Below are 20,265 nucleotides of genomic sequence, written 5' to 3'. Positions count from 1 at the left end.
ACAGAAAAAAAGAGACGGAGAGAGAGAGAAAGAGAGAGAGAGGAAGAGAGAGAGAGAGAGTAAAGGCGTAAGAAGAAAAAGAATGAATGAGAGGAAAGCGTTTGAATAGACAGTAAGACAAGATGTCATAAGAGCCACTGCTGGTTGAGGAACTTGAAGAAAATATAATGAATTACTGAAATGTGACTGTGGTTGTTGCTGGGTTCTGCTCGCTGTCAGTTTGGAAGTATTTACTGACCGTCGACAGCTAGCTTGGCACCAGGGACTGCACGGAGCTGCACAAGTCCTGTCCTCAAAGTGTGGCTGCAAACACAACCAGCTGACTATAAAATACAGGCTTATAGGCAGCTCATTCAAACTGAACTACAGGCAGGTTGTGTTATTGTAACCTTTTCTCATCCAAAGGCGTCAAATACTGTAGTTCACCCGCTGGCAACTCAGACATACGCACTAAAACCTCTGTGGTTTGGGCACCAGTTTATGGTAAATGGTCTGCACTTAATCACCCTAGCAGGCTCAGAGCGCTTTCCACTGTTTCCCATTCGCCCGTTCACGGAGCTGAGCTGCCACGCAAGGTGCTCGCCTTCAGGAACAGATTCACACACCAGTGGTACGCCGTCAGGGGAAACTTGGGTTTCAGTGTCTTGCCTGGGGACTCTTCGGCATGTGGACCGGAGGAGCCGGGGATCGAACTGCAAACCTTTCGTTTCATGGGCAACCCGCTCCACCATCTGAACCACAGCCGCCCAGAGATTGTTTTACGAAGATCGTTCACAGGGATCACGGTTGGGGTTGAAACACAACTGCAAGTCATTTTCCGTAAAAGATGTCACGCAAGTTAAATATGTTACGTTACGGAAGAAACGTACTCGTGTTACTCAAAAGATGTTCACGCTGATTTTGTTTTTCTCACAGACTTGAACGTCAGCCTCAGTGGAAGCCCTGTGTTTCTTCCACCCAACCACCCTCATGGACTTGTCACTTTTTCTACTCCGTCACATGACTTCCTTCTTTGGTCCCGGTGATCATTGTGCCAAAGGCCACCCGATACGAATCTCTCTCATGCCAGCACCTTTGACAAAACAGCCGTGTTTGATCAGCCTGGTCCATGCAGACATTCACAGCCTTGAGAAGATGACGAAATACGTGTGATGGAGATACTCACGACTATATGGATGTTCCAACCATGGACTGACCTTAACCATCACGGTTCATGGAAAATAAATCTCTTTCACTTCCCGTTGTTTTTGGTCCTAATTATTCACAAGATGAGACTGAGCTGCAGTCTAAAGATGCTCTTAATCAGTTATTTATCCATTTATCCTTTGTTAAACTTAGCTTTGTATCAGCAGACCCAAATTCACCGCATGAAAATGAGTGTGTGGCAACGCTCCACTGAGGATTGTTTCCAGTCGTTGTCTCCTAATGGGTGTAGACCTCACGGTCATTTAGAAATGATTAGATCAGCCTTTAACCAATCAGCATTGACCACCACATCATGTATGTTGTGCGCCAAAACTCCTCCACCGCTGCCAATGTTGGAACAATGTCACTGTCAATGCACTTAGACCGAGCGGCCGAGCAAACCTCAACGCAAACAGGGTTTCCAGACTATATTCCCAGCGAAGGATGAAGCTGTGAGCAAGAAAGAAGTCAGACTAGTATCTGGTGCCATGGAGATGGGAACGGGCTGGTCGCCGCCTTCCAGAATAACATGTACAGTATGATGCACAATGTCAGGATGGTATTTTTTGTCAGTGCAATCAGACATATCTTTCACAACTGTGTGCCAGTGAAAGTCTGCACGGCCCTCTCGTGTGCATCCCAACATTCATGACTCAGAGATCCATTTATTTGTGTCAGCTGTGTGTGCACATTAGGCCCTTAATACTGTTTCACTCCTTCACTGCACTGCACTGCCCTGACCAGTCTGTCCACAAGACAAATTCTCCCATCAGTCTCTGTCCACCCAGCTCCCGGTGAGCCAGCAAAAAGCTGCCTCTTCCCAAAAAAATAACAGTCTCATTCAGATCAGTTACTGTAATAAGATTAGAGCATTTCAATACTAATCTCTCAAACTAGTCTCTGAAAGAGGTAATCACATTACTGGAATGTGTTGCTGAGTAATGTGTTACTACCCAGCATGGGTAAGAACAAGTGTGAGACACGAGCAGGAGAGAGCAAAACAAGAGAGCAAGATCAGAGAGAGAAATAAAAGACATGAAGGGTGAGAGACAAAGAGAGAGAGAGAAAGAAGAGATGAAGAGAAAAAGAAAGAAAAAGAGACATGTGGGACAGACAGAGTGAGAGAAGTAAAGACTTTGTGACTGGGTTGCAGAGGGAGATGCACGCCGCTGCACCTCTGGGTGTCAGAGTCATTGATCTCTGCTGCTGCAGCTCGCCCAGCACCCAAAAACAAGGGAGCGCTGCTGGGATGTGGCCCAAATATCAGACTGAGGCACAGCTTCGCTCTCACTCAGCACAACAAAGACCAAGGAGTGTGTGTGTGTGTGTGTGTGTGTGTGTGTGTGTGTGTGTGTGTGTGTGTGTGTGTGTGTGTGCGTGCGCGCGTGTGTGCGTGTGTGTGTGTGTGTGTGTGTGTGCGTGTGTGTGTACTGGTAAACGATCCTTGTGAGGACTGGTCTGAGTTTTAGGGTTAAGATTCAGGGATTAAGGTTCGAGTTAAGTTTAAGGTCGGGGAAAGGGTTAGGGAATGTATTTTCTCACTGAATGTCCTCACAAATATAGCTAGACAAACATATGTGTGTGCGCGCGCGCGTGTGTGTGTGTGTGTGTGTGTGTGTGTGTGTGTGTGTGTGTGTGTGTGTGTGTGTGTGTGTGTGAAAGAGAGAGAGTGGGTGGCTGCTTCATCTACCAAACAGATAGATACATGCAGTGTTTTAATACTGTCAATAATACATGGTTTTATACATCTAATATTCCTTTTCAAATAGTGAAAGTTACACAAGACTATACAGAGCACTGTTAGGATAACAGCTGTCAGTGTTTCTGTCCTTTTGGGATTATAATGCAGATTACTGATGATTAGATCATTAGAGTGGATTAAGCTCATTGAAAAATAAAGAAGCAAAAAAAGACGTGTAGTTTGGATCAAAATTTAAATACAGTACTGAATAACAGACATTGGAATCATGTACATGTCTAAGTGTGTGTGTGTGTGTGTGTGTGTGTGTGTGTGTGTGTGTGTGTGTGTACAGATGCCCACCTATGATCTGGATGATCTGTGCCAACAGGACTCCATCGGTGACGTCCTGGCTCAGGTCCTTGATGAGGCGCTGACAGCCGGACTTTGCCAGGTAGTGATTAGCCCAGTCTGTGTAAATCTGCAACAATAGAACAAACACTCTGTCAGTGTGTGTGTGTGTGAGTGTGTGTGTGTGTGTGTGTGAGAGAGAGAGAGAGATTAACAGACACTGGGAGATGTGTGGATGTGTGAGGTTTTACAGATTTAACACTTTTAAGTAGATTGGCCCAGTAGACCATACAAGTGATCCCTGTGTTTACAGCAGATCACTGGCTGAATGAATCATACAATATTAGTATTAGAGAGGGTTTAATATGGGATACGTAGCGATTTGAAGTTATAAATAATTATATGATCTGAACATGAAGGCTATTGGTCAAGAGTGCTTTATAAATTATCATTGTACTATCGAGCAGGTCATGTAATGTCTCCATTCTAATGTATTTCTGTTTGCATTACAAAAAAAACTTTGAATGTATGAAATCTAAACGATTATAAACAAATTTAAAAGTAATTTGAGCACTATTTTTTTCAGTTGCTACACAAATAGGGTAATAAAAGCAGATTTACAAATCAAATCATGACACTGCAAAGTGCTGAATCATGACTTGATCTACGGACAATGTTCTCTCCTAAATCGACTTTAAACTCATGAGTTGACATGAGAACATTTGTTTTATGACATTCTTTCTTTTCTGACAGGAACTGTAACCATGGGGTTTTGTTTTCCTCAGCCTAACCACATGGTTTTTTCATGACTAAGCAAAGCAAAATGTGACACTGACACAGTATGCTGCGGTGGACCGACCAAAAATTACAAAAGATTCACACGCTACATTAACTTAAACGTGATTTTCATGAAGACCTTTAGAGAAAATACCAAGACACATAGCAAAGAAGGAGAAGAGCAGATGGACTGATGCTGAAAAGGTACAACTCATAAACTATACACTGAACGGTGTCAAGGAAACAAAAGCTGTATTTCTGTCTTTGCCCTCGAAGGATCCTTCAGCCTGACAACCTTCGATCACAAAACCGCCGTTGACATCCCCTCCAAGCTGTCTGTCCCGACGGCACTCTGCTCTGCCTCTCCGTCTTCGCTACAGCAAAGTGGTAAATGTCCTTTCAGGGAGAGCTGTCCAAACATTCAGGCTCCTTGCACATCTTCAAACACAAATATTTCACCGATCTGTGGTCCTCCGGACCGCACCGAGTACGACACTGTTTGGGATCTTTGTCGGTGGGATGCCTGAACGATTTCACCAAAAATGATAACATTAGATAGATGGTAATACGACAAGTCCGCACTGGATCCAAATAAAAGACAAAGCACCGTCCATCAGACATCTGCTGGACACCTCGTTTCTCTTTTAAAGCAGAATACTTGGACGATCCAAGAAATAGAAATGCTGGAAATTCCTTTACAGTTTGAAAAAATCAATTTCAGACACTAAACTAAATACAACACGACAAAGTTAACAACATTACAACACAATCTTCCAATGATCCGAAATGAATTGCTTATTAGATGAGTAAATTACTCTTCGAGACGTTTGCAGTAACAGCTGGATTCACTTTCCTAACGATATCTTTCAAACCCGGAAGAGCAGCATGTCCGATAATCTTTTGTATTGTCACCTAAAGCGCTTAACAGCCGCTTTGTCTTTCATTAGAGCCCATAAGCCCGCTGATAAGCGGCACTTTGTCTGTCGGCAGACAGACTGAACTCGACAGCTGTTGCCGTTTTCGCCAGACTCCAAAGACGAAAGATGTGAGACACGTTTGGCCTCCAAGAGCTCGGCCCCGAGAAAGCAGAATGGGAAGCTACGATGGGTGAAGGGCCGTCCTCCGCACCAGAAAACTTCACCTGTGATCTCCAAGCTCTAAACTTTCTAAGATTTCCTTCCAGACCCTTCGGACTAAGAGCCAAGCAGCAGCTATGAGTTTACAAAAGTCCAGTTCTTCCCACTGTGCGGTGCGTTCATTTGGTTCATATTCCCACAAGACAGTCATAGAAGAAGTCTTTGTTCCTACTGGGATTGCACTGAGATTCTGAGACTGAAAAAAGAAGGGTAGCAGCCCATATAAAGATACGGACTGCTACTCTGCTGCCTGTAAAACTTTTCTTGCTATCTCCGGATTAAAAATAATAATAATAAAAAAAAAGCACTTCACTCCAGGTCTGAGCAGCATAAAGGACTTTGAAAGGTGAAAATCTCCTCAGAAATGTAAGATCTTCCCCGAGGTTGGGGGTCTACCACAGGCCCAAAAGTACAACAAATCTCTATCTGACTCTGTTCATGAAGTTTGGGTTTTTATGACTAGATCAGGCTTCTCGGCATCTTAAGTGGTAGACATTTCCCAAGGAATTACCTCATAACACTCAACCATTTCTCATGAAATAATCTCTTCTCCCCTCATTTACCTCACACACCGCTCTCAATTAAAAGCCTTTCTTTCCCGATCTCGTATTTTTCTCGGGAAACGAGAGTTTTGCTCCTTTAAAGTCGCCGCCTCTCATGAGTTTGCGTCCGTTGTGGTTTTTCTTTCAGCAACTTTCTCCTTGATGAGAAGTCGTAAAGCGAAACCCGGAAAAAAATTGAGAGCTGTCACGGGGAAACACACATTTAAATACACGCGTCGGAAAACACATCCGCCAAGACCGGCTTCTGAAAAAAAAGAGGCACACAGATGAACAGACGTACGTCGACGCTCAGGAAAACACTGTCAATACAAACAGCGTCCCGTCAGGGGGTAAGTAAACAAACAGGAAAGAGGGATGGAAAAGAGTGTGAAAGGGAGAAATTAAGAGCGTACATGTGGCGCTCCGGTTGACAACTACAGTCAACGTCAGTCGGCAGGAAGACTCACCGAGACTTCAACACAAGCTGCTGAACGGCCAGGTTCATGACACGGAGAGCAAAAGAAGGTAGAGGTTCTGATCTGTTTCACTGTTTAACTTCCACCTTCCCATCTTCCTCGAACGCTCGATCCTTAAATGGGAGCAGGGACAGAAGATGAATGCCTCTGCAGAGAAACGGGAGATAGAAGCTCTTCTGCCGGCAGTCGCCAAGTTTCCATCTGAATGTAGTGAAAATTTCGATAGATATTTCCAAGAAATCAATGAAAGGAACAAAAAAAAACTATTTACATTTTATGGTTGGGTGAAGTCATTTTCCAACTGGGTGACTTTAAAACAATCGTGGGAGAACCAGGTGAGAGTAAACGGAAGAAAAAGAGCGCCAGTGAAACATCAAGCAAACAAAAAGCACATAGAACTAGAATGACCATCTCCCGGTTGTACGCCCACCAGTCAGGCCTTATTTGAAGAAATTCCCTCAATGAGTTCTTGGGATATCATGTTCACAAGAATGGGATGGATGTGAGGTCACAGTGACCTTGACCTTATGACTTTTCACCACCGACATTTCATTGCTTCATCCTCGGGCCCAAGGCTTCATCAAGTTTGCTTTTATCAAACTTTTTTTTTTTTACACACATATTGAAAATGCATTGAAAAACATGGTCACGGCAACAAACATCATTTTTCGTAGGAAACCCAGGTATGAAGAGGAAGTAGGGAGCGATCCAAAATACCTGGAGGGAGGTGGGATACCAAATGGGTGAAATGAGTTTGGATGAATGTGGGGCTGAAACAGCCGGCCGCCTTCCGCATCTGCCGACGCTCCCGCGGGGACGCGATGCCGCTCGGCAAACACATTTCCAGGGCTTCGCGTGACCCTCCAGCCCGGAGGTCAAACAGTGTTTACATCCGAGCAGTAAACTTTGTTTTATGCCGCATGCAGCGGCGGATTAGCAGCATTCGCCACGATAAAACAACTCGTCTTTACAATCGCAAGAAACAGACGTTCACAAACACAACACTTCTGTCGGCAAACTCTCATTTCACTGAGCGGGACAAAGCCTCCATGTTTTAGGGATGTGCAAAAGATCAAACAAGCCGGTGAAGGGTACATTAATGCTGACTCAGGCTTGGGCTCCCAACAAAAATCCCCCCACCATGATTTGAGAATGAACATGACGACGACTTGTGACTTTATGTTTGAAAGTTTAAAACCTGATGAAATAAACAAGCTGGTGGCTCTGCAGTGAAAGAGATGGAGCAGGTTTCTTTTTCGCTAAAACGTGAACAAGAATGCTTACAGACCAGCTTATGAAAAAAAAAAAAACATTACCTGAAGATTTATTTTGAAAAACGGCTTATTTTTACTGTTTACCAACTCCAATTTATTCAATCTCGGTTCACTTATCCCGGGAAGCCACAGTTGTCGGAAAGCAAAAGATTCTGAAGAAGTTGGTGACGGCTCACTCAACAACGCCGAGTCATCTTCTGTGTTTCTTTTGGTCCGTCCGGCCCATTTGGGAACAGCGTGTGCTCCAAAATTCGCTGCTAACCTGAGAAACGCCAAGTTGCAGAAGCAACGGCCATCACGTCAGCAAACTAAATGTATTTGACTTCCGCGGGGAAATACTGCAGTTTCTAAAGTTGCTGACCCAAATCCCCCTTTTTGGTTGATTTATTGCTGTATAAACTGAGTCTTTACTAAAGATTCACACGTCTCTGTTTTAACACAGAAATCAAAGTGGACCTAAAAACGGCCACAAAAAAAATAAATCTGCCAAAATACATCAAACACGGAGGTACCGCTGTAAAACCTTTACAGTGGAACAGCTGCAGGGACGGTCTGCCACCTGAGGTAGGAAACGCTGTCCCAAATCTAAGTCTGGACATTTTCAGAACTCTGCTGTCAGCAGATCAGTTTAAAAACACTACAAAGAGAAACATAAACTTCAATAGAGCTCAGACAAAGCCTGACAAAGATGAGAGAAACCCCCCCCCCAAAAAAAAGAAAAGAAAAGAAAAGGAAGGAAGATTTCCCATTTCTGACTCCGACTTCACGTTTAGTCAGAAAAAAAAAGCTGCGCTTGAAACATGCTGCATCGGATGAACTGTGAAGTCCCGGCTTCGCTCCTGACCTGCGACCTCTGTCAGCTGTCTGCTCGTCTCCTCTCTCTGCTGCCCTTTCAGACGAAACGCAATCATCATCATCATCAAATAAAATGTTGTTTTTTTTCTTCCTCCCCCCCCACACCCCGAGAAGCTTGCCTCCCGTCTCTGCGTGAGCGGCCGCCTCACCGATCCGCTCACTTCGCGGCTCCTCGGTGGCGCTCGGGGTTGTGGAGTCTGTCAGCCTCCTGCACTCGTTAACCTCTCCTCTCCGAATCCCAGTCGCTTTGGGAAGCAGAAGCCGGCGCTGTACGACAGGAGGCAAAACATCAGCAGTAACGCCACCTCCGGTGGTGCTGACGGAGACGACTGACATCATACGGGCGCACATGCTGGATGAGATAACACACACACACGCACACACACACACACACACACACACACACACACACACACCAAACACACATACGCAATCTAAACCCCCTAAGCAACTCAAACACAGGTAAACACACACACGCACACGCACACACACACACGCACACACACACACACACACACACACACACGCACACACACACACGCACACGCGCTGAGTCCCCCTCCCCTCTGCCCCCCCCCCCTCTCCCTCTCTTTCAGCAGCCAGCATCAGTCAGCAGAAGTCCAGTCTCTCTGGTGATGTTATCCTCGCTGATGCCACATGAAGTATCCTCCTCCTCTTTTTTTCTCTACCTGCTCCGGCGGACCGGTCTCCCCCTCAGCGCCACGGGATCCCAAACGCTGCCAACCAACAGCCGGCTCTCACACCCGGAGCAGATAAAACTGCCTTCAACAGTCCTGATCACAATGCAGTGACTACAGCTACGCAGGTATTATTGGCAGAGCCTGCAGTGGCACTGCTCGGCCTCCGGGGGGAGCCAGGGAGAAGGAGAAAGATGAGGATGCTGGAGTGAAGTAGAGAGGAAGTCCAACTCCGCAGGACTCGCTGTATTCGGTAATGGATTTCCATTGAGTGACTGTTAATGTATGGGCTCTTTAATCAGGGCATCATTCCAACACTGTCCAATAAATTAAGAGCTTAATTGCATTGAAGGAGCTTGAGCATATATACAATCACTTGGAGGACATTTAGCTGTGTAATGCTGTTTGATAGAGGGAAGCCGGGAGAAACGTTTCTTCTGTGGCCGCACTGGCTCTGAAAAGCCTCCACTTGGCACCGGCGCCGCTCCCGCATGGGCCCTAAATGTAATTAAACACTACACGAAGCCGCATTAACTAAACGAGCGACGAGCCAATGGAATTGATGGCACTGCGATGCAATGGGAGCTTCCTCTACGATTCTCCACCCCGTCTCCGTCTCCGTCTCCGGTTCAGGACAAACAAGGAGCGACGGAGGGAGGGAGACAGCTCGGATCCGATTGGCGGCCGCGCTGTCAAGACAGTTTATGGAGGGTGGAGGGGAAAATGAAAAAAAGTCACCCAAAGAAACTCTTACTCAACAGAAAGTCTGTTCTGATCAACTGACAGGTGATCTCAGAGAAGATTCACAGAAGAAGAAGACAATTTCCTCCTCTGAGGGCATCAAAGAACAATTATTTCCGCAAAACCAGCCTTCGAGTATTCAAATGCTGAACACGCATCGTTCTGTCCAGTGAAGTATTTCTGAGTGGAGAGCAGCGTAATAAAGTTGAAGCCGCATTGCAAAAAGTTCAGTAAATCAGGAATTCGAAATTTCAAGGCAGTAAACAGGCAGCCGGCGAAGGAAGACGGTGGTAAAAAGTTCATAATCTCTGGCTGACGAGTCCTGAATAACTTTGATCAAAGTGAAGCTGGACAGTTATGCTTTCAATAGCAATTTCTGGAGGAAGCAAAAGCGTGAGTCCGATTTTCCTGGGTCAGTAACAACGACCCGTCTCATCCTTGACGTACAGATGTGAGCATCTGCTCCAAATATAAGATAACCACGACATCTCGTGACAAAATCCTTCAGCAGCACAAACAACTGATGTCCGACCGCTTCGTCAAAGCACCCGGAAGCTGTTTCCACCATGAAAACCTTTTTGGTGTTCCCTGAGATCCGGGACTCTGAGACATTTCTATTCCCTCTCAGACCACCACCACCACCACCATCACCACCACCATCATCATCATCATCATCATCATCATCATCATCATCATCTTTGTCCTGGAATCAGAGGTAATAAATAGCAGCAGGCAGCCTTCCAGTGTGGCTTTGCTCCAATCTCGCAGACACCCAAGTTGTGAGTTTACAGCTGGAATTTATAATTGGTCGACCTACGTTTCCTTGCGGTGTGGCGCCGGTGACGAGGGATCAAAAGTAATAACTTTTTATTTATGTGACAGCATTCTCCACAACAAGAAGAGGGAGAAACGGACTGAAATCTGGAGGCTGTGAATGGGATGAGTTGGGAACACCTTTGTTGTTGTGCCAACTGTCAGTCGCAGCCAAGCCCGGGTGTGTTCGGAGAGAGGATTTGTCCGGTTGTATTTACAAAAAGGATGAAGCCGCTTCACACACAGCAATAAAACACCAATCCAATGAGAACAAAGATAAAACAATTCAAAGCAACGACGCGTGCGAATGATCGCTCCACGAATATGAAACTAAAAATGAAGCTTATGAAAAGACGTTTAAATTCTCCGTCCAAGAAAAAAAAAAAAAAACCTTCTGACTCGCGAGCCAAAGTCTTACTCAAAATTTCCTGAGCTTATTAAGCGTGCATCTCTGCTTGTTTGGCTTTATCTTTTCCAAGGAAAACTGATTAGGCATGCATGCCGGTTTCAAGGTCCTGCTGCGTATTCACCCAGCTGCAGACTGTATTTCTACCACACTCACCGAGCGGTCAGACAGTGGACCGTCTGCTGCACGTGGGCCTCGCTCGTGTATTTCCAAGGGCTTTGTCTGACTGAAGATTCTTCTCGTTGACTATTAGCCAATGGTCACGTTTATTAATCCAATTATTCAAATATTAAATTCTTGGGGCATCAGAAAACTGTCTGAGTTTCAGGGCTGATGTGTAACATTGTTATCGCCGTGTTACATTACAAGAGAAATACAAAACCTTAATAACAAGCTGTTATAATATTCGTGTTAAAAGGGAAAGCGGGCAGCGATCTTAACAAAGAACACAAACAGCAAAATCAGTGATGATTCCAAATGTGTCGGACCAACCGGGGACTTGTTCATTTATTGTAACACAGCATCTGGGTCCAGGCTACCAACAGATGATTGACATTGACGGGGTATCAGGGGACCAGCACCCTTTGATAGGCGTGTGTTTGGTAACCAGCCTACTATTGTCCGGACCGATGAGGAGAGATGATGAGAAGCAGAGACCTCGTGGTAACGTTGCAAAAAGCGGGTCTTTATTTCCTTCTTTTGCTTCAGCAATCACAGCGTTCGCCATTTTGACGCGTGTTACACTGAAAGGCTTATCCAGACACTGAGCTGATACCTTCCTGCGACTAAACGACAGGTTGTCTGAGACTTTTCTCGTCGACTGACGCTCACTGGAATATTTGGGAGCAGCCCCGGTGTTTCTTCAAGCTGTTCTAATTCCAACCAGCACCTTCGGACTTCCAGGCTGGCGCCGACCAAATGTACTTCACTACGATCAGCAGACGACAGACGAGAAAGACGAGCCGCTGAAAACCGAAACATCCGTTCATGGCTTTCTCGTGCCGCCGCCTGCCGAGCCACTTTTTCTTTTCAGGGGAGACCGTGGGCAGAAAATGACACAACCGCACGGCCGGGGGAAGTTCGGACACGCCACCCGCGTCGGACGCGCTCGCACGCAGTCAGTCGACGCCGATGTCTTGCGGCGAAGGAGAGGGAAGAACTGACGGCTCCAGAACAGCCTGGAGACAGATGAGCACCGACAGTTTAGAGACAGACGGGAAGAAAAGACAGAGATGAGTTGGTTGACCGGTTTGATGAACTGCCAGTGATTACCAGCACTAATTAAGGACAATTATTCACCAAAGCAGCACAATTTGAAGGTGGCACGCAGAGGGACTATTTCATGGAGCAGCTTTCCAGCATTTCCTGCCAGGAAAAAAAACAAAGCTCCAATATCTCTTATCACTCCGTTTCACAGAGCCAGTGTGGATCATGAGGCACCCGTGAACCACGGCTATCTGCTGGCAGTAAAACACAGAGGACAACACGAGCCAGTCACAGCAACTGTGAGCACAAACAACATTGGAAATGAACGGAAGGCTGGAGGAGACATTTGTACAGAAAGCGAACCGACACCAGTTGAGCTCGGTGGCCGATTCGCGTCGATCTGATGGCGCTCCGTCCACAACGTTCGAGGAAGTCGGAGTCATTTGATTCGACCTCCAAATCCTCAAACACACTTCCTGTCTCTGACCCCAAAGCAGCCGGCAGAGTAGACTTACGCAGTCTGCAGGGCTGACAGCTCATTTCAAATGCACAGCAATGAAACAAAGAGGTGAAGTGGTGGAAACGCTATTTAAGAGAAACTATGAATCACACGCAGTCCCCGAAGTAATCAACGATGACTGGTGTGCAGTAACCGGTCGGATTTAGCGCCGAGCGTGTTCCCGTTCTCGCGAGCAGCTTTTCGTCGTAGTTTCGGTTAGTTTACGTCAACCTACGATCATTTTAGCATTAGCAAAAAGGGAGCATGAACAGATTGAAATGATGACGCGGCAGAGCTTCAAAGGCCAACTTTGATCCAACTGGAACGAAATGCAGCCGAACAGCAAAGTTACCGTCAGCAACACTGCTAGCGAGGAAGAGGCTGTTGAGACGGCGTTAGCGTCAATCTAGTTTCTGACTCACGTCATTTTCTCTCCGGACTTCCTACGGCTGAAGTGAACGGCTGACGTTCTACTTGGACTTCCTGTATTTGTTTCAAAATAAAAGCTTTGGAGTGTTTTATTCACGGTCCAGCAGTGTACTCAATTGTGAAATATTCTTGATACTCTGATAAATTAAAATGGTTGTCACTGCAATTGAATAAAATTGTGAACATTAGCAATACATCCAAATATCTTTAGTTTGCTGTAGACGTTCAGATACTTCATGGTTTTCTGATACCGGCCGATACACACGCCAACATGCGAGTTGGCACTTTTGTTTTCTACTTCAGGCACTGATCACGGAGAGATATTTTTAATGTTAAATTCAGATTGAAACGCGATGAAGCGTTACAAAGGTCTCTGTTTTAGGAAGAATGAATGGAATTGGCAATTCACGTTTTTAATCCTCTTATACTCGATAAATAAAGGCACTTCATGTTTTTTATTATCATCATTATATGCATAAACTTCAGTCATATTTTGTAGGTTTTTTGAATCATTTCATTTTATCACTGCTATTTAATGTCTTCCCCTGTACAGTATGTCCTGTTGCTGAGATATAAAAGTACCAGAGACCCCATAAATACACTAAACCAAAGCGGTGTGTTCAAGCCATCATCTCTGCCCTTAAAGTACGGACCTCTAGACTTCAACAGATGCTGGAGTCGTCACGCACTCACGATGCATCCTCACATCAAGGTTTATGAGACTTTTGCGCACACACACACACACACACACACACACACACACACACAAACAGTATGTCAATTTACCATGGTAACCGCAGCATGTGAGGCAGCGTCTGGCTTGCTGGCTCTGCGGCCTGTGATCCAGACACTGCCACCATCATGATGGTAGAGGACACACACACACACACACACACACACACACACACACACACACACACACACACACACACTCCTCTCCTTCAATGCCTCACAAAATTCTTCATCCAAAAACAAAAAAAGTGAATGCTTATCATCTCTAATCCAGATTGGCTCTGGCCGGTTGAGATAATGAGCTCTCGTCAGCCATTATAAATAGCCAGCAGGTATTTGTGCAACATTCAGACACTGAGAGAAACCTGTGGAGAGCCTTGTGTTAATTAGCTGTTTCGCCGCTAGCTCACAAGATGAGCTCCTTCTACAGCCTCAGATCGTTGTACACCTCACTGTAGTGGTAACAACGCTAATTGAGGCCTTGTGTCGAACGGCGGGGAAAACTTTCCCGCTCGGAGGCGGAATGGAGGCCTTAACAAGCGTCTTGGGGCTTCCGGCTGACACCCGTCTATTCGGGGCTGACACCCGTCTGTTCGGGGATGTCACGGGGCTCTGTAATCATTCTCTCAGACCTCTGCGAGCTCCGCCCACTCAAAAACACACAAATAAATCAAGCGAAACAAACAGGCTACCGTGTCATTAGCCATCCCGGCAGCAGCTAGGAGCACTGCTAGAAATATAAGGTTGCAGACGCACACACACACACACACAGATCCTTATCATGATAACAACCAGACTGCCACAACCCCATTCAGCGGTTCCCCCCAGAGGGTTCGAATTATTCTCCAAACTGATTCCAACAAAAACCAAATCATGAGGACACGACTGTGTGACTCACCGCTGGCTCGCTCAGATTAGTCACACTTCCTCACAGCATCCGACTGGCTTACTGCTCATTAAATCAAGATGAGTCAGCTGCTGAGATTGACTAGTTGTGGTTGTTGACAGCTTCAATTGGGCCTGATTTGGAAGCACTTTCACTCACAACAACTGTTGCTTTAGCCACTATAAGCTGTGTTTGGCCAATGATTGTGATAAAGTGGATTTTTATTTGCAGTAAACCAGACTTTCTATGAAATGCAAATTACAAGGGAAGACCAGAAATAAGAACACAAGGGATTTGTTATCAGGCTTGTGCAGATGGAGGGTCAGAAGGTTGTCGGGTTTTGTAGCCAAATAGCAGCTTATGTTAAAAATGGTGTACTAAGCCACCAGCGGCCCACCAACAGCTCAAATCTTGATCAGGTATCAACCCCATCGGACATATCTGGCCTTTCTTGTTTGTGTACGAAGCCAATTTATTTCTAAGCCCATTTATATGCAATAGACAACACATGTCTGTTTGGTTTGAGTCGGGACGGCCATCTGCTTGTTGAGAAACAAATTAATGTAGATCGCTAGATTAATGGGTTTTTGATTGGGTGCCGGCCAGACTGCCAGGAGCCCGGGCCTGTTTTTATTAACAAGCCTCTCAGAGGACGAGGACGAGGACAGCGACGATACGCCCGGCCACTTAGCCGACCGGTCAGACTGCTGAATCCCGCTGATTGTTTTGTGCACTATTGACTCTGAGAATATGAGAAGTCTTTATCTTCAATAATAACCCATGATGGGGCTTGAATATGAAAGAGTGCCATTTGTTTCAAGTGGCTGGCTTTACTTCAAACAGAAGTTGTTTTGTTAAGGTGGAGTGAAATAAATAATCCTGTCTTGTTTTTAGTGATTAGCTTCTTGCTGTATCAATCAACTTTTCAAGAAGGTACACGACTGCTTTCATGAAGCCGTCTTTATGGTTGTTAAAGAGGAACATGCTTCTTTGAAGTCGGACAGGCAAAAAGCAGTCAGGATATCAGTCAGGTTTAAGACCATTAGCCACATAATCTAAAGCAGTTTATGTGGATCTTAAACTGAAAGTCAGCACACATCAACAGTTGCTTATTGCACAGGAAAAGAAGCCACAACTGTATTAAAGACAGTAGATCAAAGAAGTTGCTATGTGTGAAAAGTTTTTTTTTCCCTTTCTTTCAAGACGTCTGAAATTTGAAAAAAGAAAATACAAATTTCAGAAAATACAATGGAGCAAAAACTGACAAAAAAGGCTGACTGTGGGCAAAACCTACGAAAAAAATAATGTTATAAATGTAATAAACTTGAATGACTTATTTTGTTCTGCAAGTTTATAGACTTTTTTTCAAATATAACTAAAGGTTTGATTCATATCCTCCAAAGTATCTTCACCTGCACAAATTGGTGGGTCCTCAGTGTCTCTACCTGGTATGGATCACTGAAATGAAAAATAGGACTCTGCTCTTCCACTCGAACTGACGTGTCGTCTGCTGAGCGACCAGCAGATGGCTCCACCTCACTAACCTTCAGCCTCTTCCATACAGCAGCACGGTCAACAGAATTTGCCTTTTGTGGAGCTGCTGGCTGCTGAAAAGCAGTCGGGGGGTCGATCGAATGAACTTAATGCGTCATTCAAGGATCATCTGTGAATCACTGTTTGAGAGTGAAAGCCAGGACGGCCAGCCACTTCAAAACAGAGTGGCTTTGGCTCTTTGGTTCGTAATGAGGCATATTTCCCTGTGTTTTCTGCAGCCATAACCTATAAACCAGATTGTCCTGGTCCAGACCTCAAAGGAAGAGATCTGTGAGGACTGCATGAAATGTCCCTGCAGAGAGTGTCAAAACTCACTTTTATAAACATACAGTAGCAGTGATTCACAGGAAGATGATCTCCAACATTTTACAAAACCCTATCAGGAGTATTATTCAGTTTGTAAAATGAGTTATATGTCTGTTGTGGTTCAGGAAAAAAAATAAAATTTGTCGAGTGTGAAATAATGTCGCTATCATGTGGTGGAAATGGAAATTGAATTACCATCCAGGGAGGCTCCATCAATGAGATAACAGTTAATAATACAAAATAAAAGTAAGGACATCTCGACCTCTGCTGCCTTCATTTTGACCTTTCCTTAAAAAAGAAAAAATCGGTTTCAATCAAAGTCCCTCAACTTTGAAGAAGTCCGACACTAATTTGCAGAAGTGATACTTCACTTATTTTCCTCTCATGTTCTTAATTAATTGAAGTGCCATGTGAACAGAGAGAGCAGAGGGCGGAAAGAGGTCAGACACTACAGAAAAACATGTGGCCTTCATTTCAAGTAACAGTTTTTATGCATACTTAACACTGTTGGTAATCCACGGAAATAAAATTGTACTAAGAACTTGCTTCAAAAGTTTTATGGCATATTGTAACCACCATTATTTTTTGTAAAAACAAAAGAAAAAAAAACTTTTCTTAACCAACACAAGATGGTAGTTGTTCTGAGTTTATGACCATATAAAGGTTTTAACGAATTAACTTACTTTTTAACGACTATATTCCTTCCATGTGCTCTCCCCCATCACAGATTGAGGCAGATTAGATGATTCTTTCCAACTGTCAAGGTCTAACAAAGTCTTTCACAACACACCTCCGCCTCCTCCACTGTTGATCTCCCTGTGTGAGAGAGTCACAACCTTCTACGCCTTCCTCACCTACTTCCACTACTTAATTAACGTAGCATCATACTGTGTAGGTCAATTAAGAGGAGATGACGAGTTTGTGTGTGTGTGTGTGTGTGTGTGTGTGTGTGTGTGTGTGTGTGTGTGTGTGTGTGTGTGTGTGTGTGTGTGTGTTGGAAGTGGATGAGTCAGGTGGAGATTGGGGTCGTGACCTTCAGGAGTCAGATACTGAAAAAACCTCAGCGGCTGACTAACGGTGCTGTCAACAGGGTCGAGGAGGTCGACCAACTTCCTTCACTGTAAACAGGTGCAAAGTTATATCCTCAAAACCGCATCAGAGTTCTTTAACAGATCCCATAACAACGTACTGCAATTCTACCAATTGCTTCAAAAGGAGTTAAACTTGAGAATGAACACAGCAGAGCGTATGATTTCCGCAGAATAATGTTGCCTAACAGATACAAAACTGATCCAGGTTCTCACAAACTTTCATTTACCAGTAAATAATAGCAAACATCTGTGGTTATCAGTCAGTGCCGGGTATGCCACTTCTGTGCTGGCACCAGTAGAGGGACCTGCAGACCAGAGGAAAATGCTCTTGATCAGTAATTGACTCATTGTGGTCGTTCAGTGCCATTAATCCCCTACGGTGTTTCCAAAGAATCCACCTGCTCAGTCACGCCTAAGTATCTATGTACCTACAGCAGCATCATCCATAAATCACTCATTACAGCAGCTGAATTAGTAGCTAATTATATAATGAGCCACCAACGGAGGTATTAGCAGGATAAAAGATGTTTCCTTATCTTCACTCCGTTCTGTCTGGGCTGCTCTTATCTATAAGCTATTATTTGTTGTTGCAATAACAAACATTTCTGATAGGAATCACATCAGCTTTTATCTAATCGCTCAGTCTATTCAATAAGCCTTTGTTGGAACAGTAGAAAAAGTGGAACTGAAAGAAAAACATTTTCATGGGAGATTTGGAACAATAATGATTTTCACACTTCTCAAAAAGCATTTTTGGAGATCAGCAATCAATGCAACAAAATATGAGATCGCACTCCTCAGAGTTACTCCTAATCTTAAAAAACAACAACAACAAAAAATACAACACAGAACGAAGCGGCAACCGACAGTGCGGTCACCCATCGGTTTATGAACGGCTGTTATGAAGCCTTGAGTTCAAATATTGGCCGGCGCCAACTTGGGGGTTTGGAGCCGGTAGTGACCATATTTGGACGAGCTGTGGGGGAGCGAGCGCTGGATATGACTGGATCTGATTGGAAACCCGGCGACACTACGTCCCGCCCACTGACAACCGTAACCGGACTGTACCACAGACCTGTCAATTAAACAGACATGCCCCCAGCCCCCAAAAAATACATTTAAAAAAAGTGCTTTTTGAAGCTTATTTTATAATAAATGACAGGATTATTTTCATATGGACGGAGATAAACTAATAAGAAGGAGTGACTGGCTGACAAAACCAAAATAACTTCAAATTCAGTGAAAAGAGAAGTAGAATGGGAGTCCATGGAGCCAACCTCTAGTGGCACTCGGTGGTATTGCAGCTTAGGGCACTTCTGCATCGGCCTCATTTTTCAGACACGGAAGATACAACCACATCTACATTAAGTCAACAACCCAGACTGAACCTCACAGAGAGTTCCAGTAACAGTCCAGCTTATGCAATCCACAGCCATCAGAGAGCGTTACACCGGGTTGAATAATGGCTGTGGTTAGCTCAGCTGTTGGTACCCAGCAGCCCTGACTAAGTCAGTCTGTAAGTGTGGTGTAGATGTGCTAAACATCTGGGGCCGGTGGTCCCTGATGACTGGCCCCTGAATCACAGGTGACTGCTGCTGAGTCAGAGTCTTGTTTCACTCACTTCTTCTGGAAGTGTCTTCTCCTTTCTCGGACACTCAAGAGTTGCTCATTCCTCCCTTAGTGTGTCACTGCTGGCCTTCTATAATTTTTTATTTTTTTTAAAATTTCCTTTCCCCACTTTCTATTGATGGATTGTGCCTTCATATGTGCTGATTGTTTTTTGTGTTTTGATGACAGAGAGATTTCCAATATTGGTTCTCAATCAAGCACGACTTCCCTCTGCTCATTTTGCCTCTACTGCTACTGGCGCCACAAGAAACAGCTTTTATAGTGATTCATTTAGTGTTTTTTTTTATTGATCTATAAAATGTCAGAAAATGGTGACAAACACTGGATCATTATACTTCAATATATAACACAACTTTTTTTTCTTTCTTTTTAGAACTTGCTTCTCCGTGCAGCTGTTACAACAGAGGTGAGAGTTCACTCAGTTTGCGCTCTGTCAGGATTTCCTTCTTTTGCTTTTGCTAAAATAAATGACCTGAGAAGCTGCCGGTGCCAAGTGGGAAATAGCCCCGTCTTGACAGACATATAGAGAATGGACACAGCCAGAAAACACACTTCTACCAGCGCTGCTTTTAGGATTTCCTTACTGGTTTCCCTTGACAGCTTTTACCCGTTGATGGCTGGTGACACAAAGCAACAAGAGGAGTCTCCCTTCTGCATGTGTCTCTCTTCTGTTACAAACGCATACAGAACTTTCCTCCCTTTCAGTCACCCCACACAGCTACGAAAACAAAGTCCAGACAAAGGAAAGGCATGCGTGTACTTGTGTGTAAATGTGTGTTTAAGTTTAGAAAATGAGGCAAGAGGTGACTTTCACAGTCAGTGAAAGAGTTTAAAAAAAAAATACACCCAGACCAAAATATTATTTAAAAAAAGTCTCCATTCATGGTATTCAAGCTAAGTTAGCCCACAAGTTGAAGTTATATTGTGTGTAATACAGTGAAATAACATGAATAAGCTGTGCTTTAGGTCCACAAAAGAGCTTAAGCAAATTTAAGCAAACA

General features: G+C 44.5%; 1 protein-coding gene across 4 annotated transcripts in view; it reads right to left on the bottom strand.

Moving 5' to 3' along the window:
- nav3 (neuron navigator 3) overlaps positions 1 to 20,265 on the bottom strand; it is a 210,625-nt gene that overhangs the window by 148,760 nt on the left and 41,600 nt on the right. For all 4 annotated transcript variants that reach the window (XM_069156502.1, XM_069156503.1, XM_069156505.1 and 1 more), the window contains exon 2: positions 3,227 to 3,344. In XM_069156502.1, the coding sequence (XP_069012603.1) occupies positions 3,227 to 3,344 (118 nt within the window). The remainder of the gene's footprint in view (positions 1 to 3,226; positions 3,345 to 20,265) is intronic.

The sequence above is a fragment of the Embiotoca jacksoni genome, unplaced genomic scaffold (genome assembly GCF_022577435.1).
Source record: "Embiotoca jacksoni isolate LCO1_2020_lvr unplaced genomic scaffold, fEmbJac1.0.p SCAF_21, whole genome shotgun sequence".
In the NCBI taxonomy this organism is placed as follows: domain Eukaryota; kingdom Metazoa; phylum Chordata; class Actinopteri; family Embiotocidae; genus Embiotoca; species Embiotoca jacksoni.
This window is presented reverse-complemented; position numbering and strand designations above follow the sequence as displayed.